Source organism: Cervus elaphus, chromosome 1 (genome assembly GCF_910594005.1).
Source record: "Cervus elaphus chromosome 1, mCerEla1.1, whole genome shotgun sequence".
NCBI lineage: Eukaryota > Metazoa > Chordata > Mammalia > Artiodactyla > Cervidae > Cervus > Cervus elaphus.
Window position 1 is genome coordinate 96,016,946 of NC_057815.1, and position 15,237 is coordinate 96,032,182.

Consider the following 15,237-nt stretch of genomic DNA (forward strand, 5'->3'; position numbering starts at 1 on the left):
GCAAGCGCCTTTTAATTTCATGGCTGCAGTCACCATCTGCAGTGATTTTGGAGCCCAAGAAAATAAAGCCTCTCACTGTTTCCACTGTTTTCCCATCTATTTGCCATGAAGTGATGGGACCAGATGCTATGATCTTAGTTTTCTGAATGTTGAGTTTTAAGACAATTTTTCTCTCTCCTCTTTCACTTTCATCAAGAGGCTCTTTAGTTCTTCTTCGCTTTCTGCCATAAGGGTGGTGTCATCTGCATGGCTGAGGTTATTGATATTTCTCCCAGCAATCTTGATTCCAGCTTGTGCTTCATCCAGCCCAGGATTTCTCATGATGTACTCTGCATATAAGTCAAATAAGCAGGGTGACAATATACAGCCTTGACGGACTCCTTTCCCGATTTGCAACCAGTCTGTTGTTCCATGTCCAGTTCTAACTGTTTCTTCTTGACCCGAATACAGATTTCTCAGGAGGCAGGTTAGGTGGTCTGGTATTCCCATCACTTGAAGAATTCTCCACAGTTTGTTGTGATCCACACAGTCAAAGGCTTTGACACAGTCAGGAAAGCAGGAGTAGATGGTTTTCTGGAACTCTCTTGCTTTTTTGATGATCCAGTGGATATTGGCAATGTGATCTCTGGTTCCTCTGCCTTTTCTAAATCCAGCTTGAACATCTGGAAATTCATGCTTCATGTACTGCTGAAGCCTGGCTTGGAGAATTTTGAGCATTACTTTGCTAGCGTGTGAGATAAGTGCAATTGTGCAGTAGTTTGAGCATTCTTTGGCATTGCCTTTCTTTGGGATTGGAATGAAAACCGACCTTTTCCAGTCCTGTGGCCACTGCTGAGTTTTCCAAATTTGCTGGCATATTGAGTGCAACACTTTCACAGCATCATCTTTTAGGATTTGACATAGCTCAAATGGAATTCCATCGCCTCCACTAGCTTTGTTCATAGTGATGCTTCCTAAGGCCCACTTGACTTCACATTCAGGATGTCTGGCTCTAGGTGAGTGATCACACCATTGTGATTATCTGGGTCGTGAAGATCTCTTTTGTACAGTTTTTCTGTTTATTCTTGCCACCTCTTCTTAATATCTTCTGCTTCTGTTCAGTTCAGTTCAGTTCAGTTCAGTCACTCAGTCCTGTCTGACTCTTTGCGACCCCATGAATCACAGCACGCCAGGCCTCCCTGTTCATCACAAACTCCCGGAGTTTCCTCAAACTCATGCCCATCGAGTTGGTGATGCCATCCAGCCATCTCATCCTCTGTCGTCCCCTTCTCCTCCTGCCTTCAATCTTTCCCAGCATCAGGGTCTTTTCCAATGAGTCAACTCTTCGCATGAGGTGGCCACAGTACTGAAGTTTCAGCTTCAACATCAATCCTTCCAATGAACACCCAGGACTGATCTCCTTTAGGATGGACTGGTTGGATCTCCTTGCAGTCCAAGAGTCAAGAGTCTTCTCCAACACCACAGTTCACAAGCATCAATTTTTCGGAGCTCAGCTTTCTTCACAGTCCAACTCTCACATCCATACATGACCACTGGAAAAACCATAGCCTTGACCAGACAGACCTTTGTTGGCAAAGTAATGTCTCTGCTTTTTAACATGCTGTCTAGGTTGATCATAACTTTCCTTCCAAGGAGTAAGCGTCTTTTAATTTCATGGCTGCAATCACCATTTGCAGTGATTTTGGAGCCCCAAAAAATAAAGTCTGACACTGTTTCCACTGTCTCCCCATCTATTTCCCATGAGGTGATGGGACCAGATGCCATGATCTTAGTTTTCTGAATGTTGAGCTTTAAGCCAACTTTTTTTCTCTCCTCTTTCATCAAGAGGCTTTTTCGTTCCTCTTCACTTTCTGCCATAAGGGTGGTGTCATCTGCATATCTGAGGTTATTGATATTTCTCCCGGCAATCTTAATTCCAGCTTGTGCTTCATCCAGCCCAGCATTTCTCATGATGTACTCTGCATATAAGTTAAATAAGCAGGGTGACAATATACAGCCTTGACGTACTCCTTTTCCTATTTGGAACCAGTCTGTTGTTCCATGTCCAGTTCTAACTGTTACTTCCTGACCTGCATCTGCTTCTGTTAGGTCCATACCATTTCTGTTCTTTATTGAGCCCATCTTTGCATGAAAAGTTCCCTTGGTATCTCTAATTTTCTTGAAGAGATCTCTAGTCTTTCCCATTCTGTTGTTTTCCTCTATTTCTTTGTATTGATCGCTGAGGAAGGCTTTCTTATCTCTCCTTGCTATTCTTTGGAACTCTGCAGTCAAATGGGAATATCTTTCCTTTTCTCCTTTGCCTTTCACTTCTCCTCTTTTCACAGCTGTTTGTAAGGCCTCATCAGACAGCCATTTTCCTTTTTTGCATTTCTTTTCCATGGAGATGGTCTTGATTCCTGACTCCTGTACAATGTCATGAACCTCCGTCCATAGTTATTCAGGCACTCTGTCTATCAGATCTAGTCCCTTGAATCTATTTGTCACTTCCACTGTATAATCGTAAGGGATTTGATTTATATCATACCTGAATGGTCTAGTGGTTTTCCCTACTTTCTTCAATTTAAGTCTGAAGCTGGCAATAAGGACTTCATGATCTGAACCACAGTCAACTCCCAGTCTTGTTTTTGCTGGCTGTATAGAGCTTCTCCGTCTTTGGCTGCAAAGAATATAATTAATCTGATTTCGGTGTTGACCATCTAGTGATGTCCATGTGTAGAGTCTTCTCTTGTGAGAAGTCTTACTTTGTGAGATAGGCGATGGGAACTCCCAACTTTTGTTTTCTTTTGGTTTAGTTTGTTTTTAAGGAAAGAGACAGATATGGTTGGGTTTGTGTGTTTAAGGAATGGAAAGGAAAGGGACTTGAGAGCAGTTAAGAAGCCACTGTAATGGTTCAGATAATAATTTTTAAAAAAAACAGGACTTCTCTGGTGGTCCAGGGGTCGAGAGCCTACCTGCCCATGCAGCAAACACAGGTTCGATCCCTGGTCCGGGAAGATCCCACTCGCCAAGGAGGAATCAGGCCCCTGGGCCACAGCTGCTGAAGCCCGCGTGCCCAAGGCAGCTGCTCTGAGACAAGAGGACCCACTGCGATGAGAAGCCCTAAAACAACCAGGGAGTAGCTGCTGCTCGCCTCAGCCAGAGAAGACCCGCTCACAGCAGTGGAGACCCAGTGTAGCCCCAAATCAATAACTACATTTTGAAAAGAGAGAGACTTTGCGGGGGTGGGGGAGTAGGGAGCACACGGGAATGGCATGTAGGGTCCTAGTTCCCAGACCAGGAATTAACCCCCGCCTCCTGCAGGGGAAGCCTTAACCACGGGGGCCCCCTGGGAGAGTCTCAGAGAAGAGACCAGAGACCCACTCCCGTATCAGAATCATAGGATTCACTGGCCCCTCCTCCCGCCCCATAGTAACCCCTCTCTAGACTCTGTTCCAGAGCATGAGGACAACAGGGCTGTTGGGTTGCCCGTCCTGTGAGCTGCTGGCTCGCTCCCCTCCCGCTGGGGTGTCAGGAGTGGTTCCCGGGTCACAGTCGGGTCCCCTTCTCACCCTGCAGCCGGTCACATGTGCAGGTTTGCCCGAGGCACTCTCAGTGCTGAGCCTCCCTCTTGCAGGCTGTCGTGTGCTGGAGATAACAGTATCCAGCCCACAGCAGAGAGAAGATTGATTCAGCCCCACAAATGGTCACAGTAAACCTTTGCATGAAGAATGTAAATAAAATGCTGCAGTGACTTTGGGAAAAATGGTTTGGCCGAGCCTCAGATAGTTCCAGAGTCAGCGCTGAAACCCAGCAGTTCCTCTCCTAGCTGTATACTGCAGAGAACTGAGAACATTCAGTTCAGTTCAGTTCAGTCACTCAGCCGCGTCCGACTCTTTGCGACCCCATGAACCACAGCACCCCAGGCCTCCCTGTCCATCACCAACTCCTGGAGTTCACTCAAACCTGTGTCCATTGAGTCAGTGATGCCATCCAACCATCTCATCCTCTGTCGTCCCCTTCTCCTCCTGCCCTCAATCTTTCCCAGCATCAGGGTCTTTTCCAATGAGTCAGTTCTTCGCATCAGGTGACCAAAGTATTGGAGTTTCAGCTTCAACATCAGTCCTTCCAATGAACACCCAGGACTGATTTCCTTTAGGATGGACTGGTTGGGTCTCCTTGCAGTCCAAGGGACTCTCAAGAGTCTTCTCCAACACTAGAGTTCAAAAGCATCAATTCTTCGGAGCTCAGCTTTCTTTATAGTCCAACTCTCACATCCATACATGACTACTGGAAAAACCATAGCCTTGACTAGATGGACCTTTGTTGACAATGTGATGTCTCTGCTTTTTAATATGCTGTCTAGGTTGGTCATAACTTTCCTTCCAAGGAGTAAGCGTCTTTTAATTTCATGGCTGCAATCACCATCCGCAGTGATTTTTGGAGCCCAAAACCATTATGTGGACACAAAAACTTAGACACAAATGTTCATAGCCCTGTTATCCATAAAAGTCAAAAAAAAGTGCAAACTACTCAGTTGTCCAGGAATAAATGGACAAAAAAAAATGTGTCGCGGGAATCCCAGGGGGTCAGTGGTTAGGAAACGCCTTGCTGAGGGCCTGGGTTTGATCCTTGGTTGGGGAACTAAGATCCCACAAGCCCTGCATGGTGACCAAAACTAAAATAAAATGAAAAATGCATAAGTAATATTCAATGTATTATTATTTGGTCATAAAAATGTGCTGATATATGCTACAACATGGATGAAACTTGAAAACATCATGCTGAAGGAAAGAAGGCAAATGCAAAACATCACATATCATAGGACTGCGTGCATACGAAATGCCGAAAACAGGCAGATACATTGAGACTGAAGGTTAGCCGTCAAAAACCAACAACGATTAAAGCTAACAACAGGGGAGGGAGGAAATGGGAAGTGATTGCTAATGAGTGTGGGGTTTCTTCTGCAGTGGGGGCGGGGGGTGTAGAAAATGTGGAATTAAACAGTGGTGATGATTGTACAACTTTGTGAAGGTACTAACATTCACTGAATTGAACACTTCAAAAGAGTGGATTTTCTCATCCTGTGAATGATGTCTCAGTTTAAAAAAATTTTTAAAATACTTTCACAAGCATCAGGCACTAGGGAATTGGAGGATGAATAAGACACCGTCTATCTTCAGAGAACATGAAGTCCAGTGGAGGAGAGGCCACGATGAATCAAATTATCACACAGCAAGTGTAATTGCATCTGAAGGAAGTACCTTGGGGGACAGAGATTCTGTGCTGTTGTGAATCACCCGGGAGGGGCTGTGATCTAGACTAGAGGGCAGGACGGAGTCCCCAAAGAGGCCTCCGTGCGGAGATCGGAAGATAAAAGACTTCCCCTCTTTAATTTATCAACGCTGGAAAGGAAGACGGGCCTCCCAGGCGGCTCAGGAGATGCAGGTTTGATCCCTGGATCCGAAAGATCCCCTGGAGAAGGAAATGGCAACCCACTCTAGTACTCTTGCCTGGAGCATCCCAAGGACAGAGGAGCCTGGGGCAGGCTACAGTCCATGGGGTCGCAAAGAGTCGGACACGACTGAGTGACTGAACCACAGCAAGAGGAGGACACGGTGCAGAGGAGGACGCCGAACCATCGCGGGAGCGGACGGTGAGCCCGGCCGCAGGCGCAGGTAGGAGGAGGTGGGCTGTGGCGAGAAGCCACAGCTGGAAAAGTAAAGACAGGCCCGTGGTGCGGGATCCTCTAAGAAGAGGAGTGCTCAGTGATGACGGAGAAGGACCCTCCCCCACCTCCCTCGCTCTTCCGCCCTTGCTGTCCGGATCTGTAAAAGCGCCCCCTGGCACGCAGTCTTTTAAGCCCAAACCGGAGTTATCCGGTCTCTGCGCCCAGCCCCTCCGTCCACCGGTGGGCCTGTGGTTCCCACCTTTGATGCTTGACTTCCTGGTGGCCCAGAGGCTAAGACCCTGCTCTTCCACTGCAGGGGCATGGGTTCCATCCCTGGTGGTGAGTGACATGGGCAAACAATTTAAAAGAGAGAGAGAGAGATCTCTTCTCCACCCACCGCTGTCCCGCAAGCCTGGGGCTCAGCAGATCCAACGTGGACTCCTGCAGCCTTTCCACCCTGACCTTCCGGATTCCACTCATACATCCAAGTCCACCTCCCCGGGGGAACAGGCCACTCCCCTCGGAGGTTTCTCGTGTCCGTGGAGCAAGCGTCCAGGCTCCCAGCAGTGCCTCCTGGTCCATCTGGGCCCTGCTGCCGCCCCCTCCCCCCTTGGGCATCTTTCCCCCCTGTCCTCATCCATCAACACCCCGTGTTCCCCCCTGGGCCTGGAACATTCTTCAGTCCTGGTCTATCTCCTGATCCTCCAGATTTTGACTTAACCCTCAGTTCCTACAGGAAGGCGCTTTGACTCCAACAATAAGTCCCTCTGCTATATGACTCATGCGACATCTGAGCTGCCCTTTGATACGTCTCATCACGATGTGCGTCTCCCCTGATGGACTGTGTGGGCCGGCAGACAGGGACCAGCGCCCACTGCCCCCACCACTAACAGTAACCTGCTACTTAACGCAGAAGCCACCCCACACCCCCAACCCCCGCCCCCGGCAAATTCCTACCCAACCTTCAGGTGTCTCTCACCCGTATCGCTTTCAGGGTGACCATCTTCTCTGAGCACTCGGACCTGGGGGGGAGGCTCATCCCTTTACATAGCACTTATCACAATTATAAGAGGGACACATTTTATGGAACTGCCCTGACAACGGTCCAATGGCTAAGACTCCACGCTTCCAATGCAGGGGGCCCAGGGTTCAATCCCTGGTCAGGGAACTAGGTCCCAGCATTCAAACTGATGCTTGTCACAAGATTTCCCTCAGGTCAGCCCACAAGAATTTTTATGAAACTTCCTGAAATTGCATACAAAACTCTATGTGCGCGTACAATTTTCCAAAGAACCAGTCTGTGGCTTTTGTTGGGAGTTTCACAGTGGTCCAAGAGCTGAAAGGTTAAGAACCTTCTTTCCTTCAAAATAGCATGACACCTATGTAAAACCATTGCCCTAGAATGTAAATTCCAAGCTGGCAAGGATCTTTGTCCTGTTCAATGGTGTGCTGCAAATGCCTGGAATATTGTGCCTCAGTCCTTCCAGGCGTGGGTGGAGAATGACCAAGCATATTCTCTGACAGTCGTAATGGCTGTGAGAACTATCTGTGTAGTGGTTGTTAACGCTTGCTGCGTAACGAATGACCCCAGAAAATAGTGGTTTAAAGCAGCCTTTATCATCTCAGCTTCTCTCGGCTGGGAGTCAGTGTGCAGGCTCATTCCGTCCTCTGCTTCAGGGGCTCTCGTGGGGCTGCAGTCATCTGGCAGCCCGACTGGGGAAGGATCTGCGTCCCAGCTCACTCAGGCGGGCGCTGGCAGGATTCAGTTCCGAGGCTGCAGGCCGCCCTGAGTTCCCCACCATGCGGGTCTCTTCCTAGGGCAGCTAACAACATGGAAGCTTGCCTCCTGAGCGTTTGCAAGCACAAGGAGAGGGGGAGGACAGAGGGGAGGGCGGGGAGCGAGAGGAGCACTACAAGGACGGCCATGACGATCTTTTGTCCCCGAACCTTGGACACAGTTTTCATCACCTTTACTGTGTTCTGTTCGTTAGATGCAAGCCTCTACTAGGAGGAGTGAACACTGCTGTATTTAAAATGGATAACTGACAAGGACCTACTGTGGAGCACATGGAACTCCGCCCGTGTGATGGGGCCTGGATGGGAGGGGCATTTAGGGGAGAGTGGACTCACGTCTGTGTACGGCTAAGCCCCTTCGCTGTTCACCTGAGACCATCCCCACGTTGTTAACCAGCTATGTTGTTGTTTAGTTGCTAAGTCGTATCTGGTGCTTTTGCGACCCCATGGATTATACATAGCCCGCCAGGCTCCTCTGTCCATGGGATTTCTGGGGCAAGAAGACTGGAGTGGGTTGCCATGTCCTTCTCCAGGCGATCTTCCCAATCCAGGAGTCAAACGCACATCTCCTGCATCGGCAGGCCAATTCTTTACCCCCAAGCTACCAGGGACGCCCATTAATTAGTTATACTCCAATGCAAAATTAAAAGTTTAAAAAAGGAAAAAAAAAATCCAACAACCAAAAGCCTCTCTCAAGCTCAGGTGTACAAGGGAAGGAGGTCGTCCTGGGGATGAACAGGCCTGAGCAGAGCGGGTGGTGAGGAGCCACCTTGGAGACTGCCTGCTCCCGGACAGGACGACACGTTTTCTCCTTCAGCGTCCACTCGGCTGAAAACCCAGGGAGCGTATGGAGCAGCCCAAAGGCCTTTGGGGCAAGCAGCTGAGGAGTGGGGGAGGAAACGGGCGATGGAATGTTCGCTGGACAGCGGAGCCTCTGCCCCATCCTCCAGCAGACCTCGCCAAGCAGGAATGGAGGCTAACATGTCAGATCTAACTTTTCAAAACAAGCCAAAGTCCTGGTTTTTCATGAGACATTCGTGATTTGTAAAACTGACAGTCTAGTGACCGCACACAGGATTGAGTTTTTGACCCTTCTCTTCAGCAGAGAAGGAGGGCCTCGCCTAGTCCACCACCCTTCACAGGTCTGATCACCTCTCCACACCTGTCCTCCCGCCCCCCCCATGCTGTTCACTGAAGCTAGCGTGCGTGCCAACTCGCTCAGTCGTGTCTGACCCTCTGCGACCCCATGGACTGTAGTCCGCCAGGCTCCTCTGTCCGTGGGACTCTCCAGGCAGGAATACTGAAGAGGGTTGCCATTCCCTCCTCCAGGGGATCTTCTCAATCCAGGGATTGAACCCGCATCTCATACTGGGATTCCTTACCTCTAGCGTCACCTGGGAAGCCCTCACTGAAGGCAGTTCAGTTCAGTCACTCAGTCGTGTCCGACTCTTTGTGACCCCATGAACCTCAGCACCCCAGGCCTCCCTGTCCATCACCAAGTCCCGGAGTCCACCCAAACCCATGTCCATTGAGTCAGTGGTGCCATCCAACCATCTCATCCTCTGTCGTCCCCTTCGCCTCCTGCCCTCAATCTTTCCCAGCATCAGGGTCTTTTCAAATGAGTCAGCTCTGTGCATCAGGTGGCCAAAGTATTGGAGTTTCAGCTTCAACATCAGTCCTTCCAATGAACACCCAGGACGGATCTCCTTTAGGATGGACTGGTTGGATCTCCTTGCAGTCCAAGGGACTCTCAAGAGTCTTCTCCAACACCACTGAAGGCAGCAACCTAGCTAATTCACTTTGTACACTTTCTATAGTTCTCCTCACGTGGCAAGGCAACAGGAGACATTGTTGAATGAAATGTGACTTTGCGGACGTATTCTTCACTAAGGCAGACTCCGCAGGCCCACCTTCCCCTCACCCGAGAGGAGTGGGTAAAAGTGGGCTCTGGGGTCTGAATTAGCTGCAATCCTGCCACTTGCTTGTTCTAGGACCCTCAGGAAGTTACTCTTTGGAGCCTCAGCTTCTTCGTCTGTGAGAACCATCATACCTGCCTCAGAGCTGTGGTTGGATCTTAGTGCAATGATATACTCACTAGCACAGTGTGGCAACAATAGGTTTTGTTTTTTTTAATTTCTTGTTCTCAGCCGCGCTAGCTCTTGGTCGCCCCGTGCGGGCTTTCTCCCGCTGCGGCCAGCAGGGGCCCCTCTCTGCTTGCAGCGCACGGGCCCTAGTTGCCCGCGGCATGTGGGATCTTCCTGGACCAGGGATCGGACTCGCGTCCTCTGCTTTGCAAGATGGACTCTGAACCTCTGGATCCCCAGGGAAGCCCTCAGCTGGTACTTGCACTCGAATCCACACACACAGACACACAGGCACACATGCACACACACCCATTTCCTCACTGGATCCTTGGCACGTCTCCCCCGAATCCATGTCATCCATCTACCGCGACCCACCCGGCTGGCAGCTAGAGGGAGCCTTTAAAACGCAGATCTGTCATTTTCACCGCCAGGGTTCACCTCCTTCCAGTTTGCGGATGCCCTTCGGAGACCACCCAGCCTTTTAACACAGCGCTTCAGGTTCTTTGGAGCTGCGCCCGCCCGCCCGGACAGCCTCTTCACCTCCCACCTCCCATCCCACTCCACACTCCACCGTGAGCTTTCCTGCAAGCACGCTTCTCTCCACCCCGACCACCCCTGCTTCTAGTATACGTTTCAGCGATGCACCCTGGAAACTCCTGACACTTCCTGCTAAACCTGCGGGCAGGCACAGTCTATTTTCCCCACCACTGACCCTTCCTAGCACAACCCCCCCTGAGGACCCGAGGAACGCCCGCGGACCGGCCGCAGCGGGCGGACGGCGCCACCTGCTGGCCCACACCGGCACTGCAGCACCCGGACGCGGGCTCCGCCCACCCCGACGGTGATGAGCAATGATTTTTAGTTTTTCTGGGAGTGGATCTCATGTCTCCTTACATCCAAGTTAGCAATTAAAAAAAAAAAGGTAACATTATGAGTATTTAACATGGGAAAGGGAGGCACTTTCCCAAGTGCCTTAGTTATTATTAACACATTTAATCTTCACAACGACTCGATGAACTGGTTTTATCACTTGATAGACAAGGTAACTGAGCTGGTGCTGGCGGTAAGGAATCTGCCTGCCAGTGCAGGAGATGGAAGAGACAGAGGTTCGACCCCTGAGTCGGGATGATCCCTTGTAAAAGGGCACGGCAACCCACTGCAGTCTCCTTGCCTGGAGAACCCAAGGACTGAGGAGCCCGGTGGGCTGCAGTCCACGGGGTCACCAAGAGTCGGACACGACTGAGCACACACAGCTGAGGCACAGAGCGGCCAGATGCCGCCCCAGGGGCTGACTCGAACCTGGGCTGTTTTTCTCCTGGATGCACTGTGCAATTTGTGGGATACTAGTTACCGGCCAGGAAATGAACCTGGGCCCGTGGCAGTGAAAGTGACAAGACCCGACCGCTGGGCGGCCAGGGAACTCCCCGAACCTGTCCTCTGCGAGCCTGACACGGCTGCCTCTACTTGTCCTGTGCGCCCAGCGGCCCGGTGAGGTTCCGTGCCAGACGCCGCCCTCTGCCATGAAGCCTCTGCTACTCCGGCGGCTTTGGGGTCACCGAAGGTCCCTGTGCAGCGAGCGCCCTACCCGAGAGCCGCAGTTCTCCAAGGGCACCCTCAGCCTAGGAGTCGCTGCGGCCTCTCCTCTGCGAGGCAGCACGTGCAGCAGCCCATCCTGGCCTCCAGGCTACTGCTCCTCTCCTGTGACCCAGAAACCACCACCTCTCGGAGCCCCCATTTCCTAAGAGGGCCTCTAGCCTGCTGGGTGGATTAGACTGCAGATCCCGCAAACGGTGAGTTTGGTCCCGTGTGGACTCAGGTGAACCCCGAATGGCTAATGGCAGTTATCACTCAGGCCCTTCCCTGGATCACACAGTGCGTGACGATGGGTCCCTTCGCGTGTTCCGCTATGGACGTTTGGAACCAAGACGTTGTGGCTACTTAAGTTGCATCGACTTTCCACCCGCTCCTCTAAAATCATTCCTATTCCATCGTTTGGGAAAACACCGGCCTGCACTTAAGCTGTTAAAACATAAAAAGCTGGCACCTGCGAATGCAGGAGACGCGGGTTTGATCCCTGGTCCGGGAAGATTCCCCCTGCTGCGGAGCAACTGGGACCATGAGCTGCAACTGCTGACGCCCCCGCACCTACAGCCTGTGCGCTGCAAGGAGAACCCCGCACGCCACAACCAGAGAAGGCCCGCACCCAGCAACGACGACCCAGCGCGTCCAAACCAGACAAAGCATATGCTTGTTAAGAAAACCTAAGTGTCTTGGGAACCTTCTCTGGCCATCATTATTCTAAGTGGTTTATTCACGTTAACTCTCTTAACCTTCAGCCCAGCCCTATGACTGTCCCCCCATGTTACAGATGAGGAAGCCAAGCACAGTGAAGCGACAGTCAGGATCCCACAGCGAGCGGCTGCCAGGGACTGCCCACCTGAGCCACGGGACGGTCTCTGCTTTTAAACACATCAGACTCCCTCTGCTGGTAGAGGCTGTGTCTGCCGCCCTCACTCCCAAGTGCCAGGCACACTGCTTTGCACACTGCGGGTGTCAATAAATTTGTTTTAATATATAATATATACATATACACTCACACACACAGTCACAGCCCAGGGTGACAGACACCCTTCTGCGCCTGGGAAACTCCTTCTGCTCCTGGAGACTCTCCGGAAGGAGCCCAGGCCTTGCAGTCTTCACAGATGACACCCAACGGGGGCACTTTTATTAGACAAGTGGGAAGGGATGGGGTGCTCCTTAGGGCGTACTGTTCGGCGCCTCACACAGGCCCAGCACTCTGCTGCACCCTCTTCATCAGCTCCTCATCCTGCATAGACAGCTCTGTCAGCTTCTTGCCCATCCGCTCATGGATGTCCAGGTACTTGGAGACACACCGGTCCAGGCACACGGACTCGCCCTTGGACAGCTCTGCTTCCTTGTAGTGGGGAGGCACGCACTTCCGGTGGCAGGCGCTGGTCATTCTAGAAGGAAGGGCAAGGTCGTATCAGCAGCCTGCTGTGGCAAACCAGGAACTCGCGACCACTCCTGCCCTGCGGCCCTGTTCTCACCCACCAAGAAGGCGGTGTAAACCCCCAATCTGCACCCCCACCGTCTTGGGAGGGCCTTGTCTGAGCCCACGTTTACCCCATGTTTTTGACTCATCAGACAGGAACCATCAGTTGAGTGTTGGCTGTGTTCCAGGCATCAGGCTAAGTGCATGACATGGACTCTGTCGTGCAGTCCTTAGGATAACTCCGTGTAGTGAGCACGATCGTCACCCCCTTTTACAGAGAAGGAAGTGGAGGCACAGCCAGCCTTGGGATCACCTAAGGCTGGGCTATGAACCCCGGGAGCTGACTGGGGGCCTCCTGGGTGGCCCTAGTGGTAAAGAACCCACCTGCCAATGCAGGAGACGTGGGTCCGATCCCTGGGTGGGGAACATCACCTGGAAGAGGGCATGGTAACCCACTCCAGTGTTCTTGCCCAGAGAATCCCACAGACAGAGGAGCCTGGCGGGCTACAGTACTCCATGGGGGTCGCAGAGTTGGACATGACCAAAGCAGCTTACATGCACGCATGAAGCCTGACTTCACAGCTTACTTTAATAAATTATTCTCATGTATAGCCTCCAAGATAAACCCAACTAATCAAGAGAGGATACCAGAGTTTTAGCCAATAAAAATAGCAAATACTGTTGACTGCCTACTTGTGTTGGGCTTGATAAGTCTATCTTCTATTTTAACATTTAATATTTATAATGTCTCTATGAGGAAGGTTCTATTATGAACTCCACTTTATAGCTGCGATAACCACCAGTCTACAAGTCCAAGTAACTTGCCCAAGGCCACTGTCGTGGTGGCTGGTGTGGCTGTGATTTGCTCCCAAACTGCCAGGTCGTTATGGGCACTCGTTAGGAGTCAGACCGAAGTCCTGGTCCTGAGGTTGCTACTGACAAGCTGTGGACCCTGAGAAAGCTACCGAACCTCTAGAAGCCTCAATGTCCTCACCTTAAAAATGAGACAAGGGAACTCAGTGGAGAGTATTAAAAAACTATGCCTATAAAGTGCTCCACACGTGACTGAGATGGAGGAACCACTTCAGAAACGCTGACTGCTAAATGGGTTACTTGCGATCTGTCAAAAGGCAACTAACTGCTCTACTGTTCCCAGAACCCAACCAGAGCCAGGGCTGGACTTTCTCTTTCTGCTCGGCTCCTCCATCATCAATTCCATCCCAATCCCAATGTCCAAGTCCTTCTAGTGAGTCCACACTGCGTCTGCATTGGCCCTTAACCATGGGGGTGGGTGGAGAAGGAAACGGCAACCCCCTCCAGTCTTCTTGCCTGGGAAATCCCATGGACAGAGGAGCCTGGCTGGCTACAGTCCAAGGGGCGGGAAAGAGTCACACACGACTGAGCCACTGGGCATGCATGCGTGGGGGTGGGGGTGGGTGCTGGGAAGGTAAGTATGGACCTCAGTTTATCTTATTATCTAGATTGAGACGAAGATTTTTCGGAAGTCGCCCATCTCTGCCCTTGGAAAGGATGACCCGGGAGCATTCTCTAAGACAAGGGAGCGGCAGGATCGGCCTTACCTGTTGTACATGTCGGCCATCATCTCTACCTCCAGCTCCGCGGCCAGCTGCTGGGCCCTGAGTGGGTCCATCTCAGCCGTGCGCCCTGGAAGAGATCTCCTGCCGGCCTCCTAGTTCCTGGGGGACGAGGGGGACATCACGGTCAGCAGCCAGCCCTCCCAGTCGCTTTCCCGTCGCAGGGGCTGCAGGACGTGGAAGAATCGCAAGGGGCATCCGACCAGGAGGGGCCGCTAACCTCGGGGAGCTCAGGCACCCCGCGACGGACGTGGGAACCGAGGCTCCGAAGGGGAACGCGGCCCCGCCCAAGGTCGCAGAGCTGGCGACGGCGGGCCTGCAGAGCGGGTCCCGGCGCCTTGACGCCCGGCCCCTCGAGGTGGCGTCTCTCCGGGAGAAGAGGGGGGCGTCCGGAACTGGGCCCCAAACGGGCGGCACGAACGCGCGGGGCCCTGCGGATCTGATGCGACGCGGCCCTGCGGGGCCGGGCCCGGGGCGACGGCCCTGGAGCGGCGGCGCCGTCGTCGAGGTAGCCGCGCGCTCGGAGCCTCTCCCCGCGGCCCGGGCCTCTCCCCGCGCCCCCGGGGCCCCCGGCGTCGTGCACACGCCACACACTCACCGCGCGCGCGTCCGGGGCAGAACGGAAGCACGTGGGGCGCGGCCAGCGGGAAGTCCCGCCTCTCTTCCGCTCAGGCCACGCTTCCGTAGTGAAGACCCCGCCGCGGGCGGCGCCGGGAAATCCGCCACCATAGAGAGGGAGCGGCCGGCTCCGGCCGGAGGCGAGGGAGTCCTCCAGGTGCTAGAGAGGACTGCAGGGTACCATAGAGGCTGCGGCGGGGCGTAGAGCGCCCGCAGCCCAGGTAGAGTTCGCGTCCCTAGCGGGGATGGCAGAGCGATTTGAGTTTATCGGTTTTGTCAGACCGGGCAGGGGTACCGAGCTCGGTGACCCTCACCCTCCGCCCCCGGGGGTGCTGAGGTCGGAGTGCAGGTCTGGTGCAGAGAAGGAAGGACGTCCTCACACTGCAGCTCTCAGATGCATGTAACCCCACCTGGGCCGCCTAAAATCACCCCAGTGTCCAGGGCCCACGTCGCACCAAATAAATCGGAGTCCCTGGGGCTAGGACC

General features: G+C 52.7%; 1 protein-coding gene across 2 annotated transcripts; it reads right to left on the reverse strand.

Moving 5' to 3' along the window:
• Positions 1-12,076: 12,076 nt before the first annotated feature.
• TIMM10 (translocase of inner mitochondrial membrane 10) lies at positions 12,077-14,822 on the reverse strand. 2 transcript variants are annotated; one of them, XM_043913866.1, is made up of 3 exons: positions 14,732-14,822; positions 14,119-14,235; positions 12,077-12,506 (listed from the first exon to the last, which is right to left on the reverse strand). In XM_043913866.1, the coding sequence occupies exons 2-3, from the start codon at positions 14,187-14,189 to the stop codon at positions 12,305-12,307; spliced, it is 273 nt and encodes a 90-aa protein (XP_043769801.1). In that variant the 5' UTR covers positions 14,190-14,235; positions 14,732-14,822; the 3' UTR covers positions 12,077-12,304. The 2 variants fall into 2 exon arrangements, with proteins under 2 accessions (XP_043769801.1, XP_043769796.1); XM_043913861.1 differs by lacking the exon at positions 14,732-14,822 and adding an exon at positions 14,354-14,495.
• Between the last annotated feature and the right edge of the window lie 415 nt (positions 14,823-15,237).

Bases quoted from the DNA above. Each gene is read 5' to 3' on its own strand.
- TIMM10 (XM_043913866.1), bottom strand. From the start codon at position 14,189: ATGGACCCACTCAGGGCCCAGCAGCTGGCCGCGGAGCTGGAGGTAGAG. The intron at 12,507-14,118 runs GTAAGGCCGATC...CCTTCCTTCTAG, and splicing joins ATGGCCGACATGTACAACAG to AATGACCAGCGCCTGCCACC.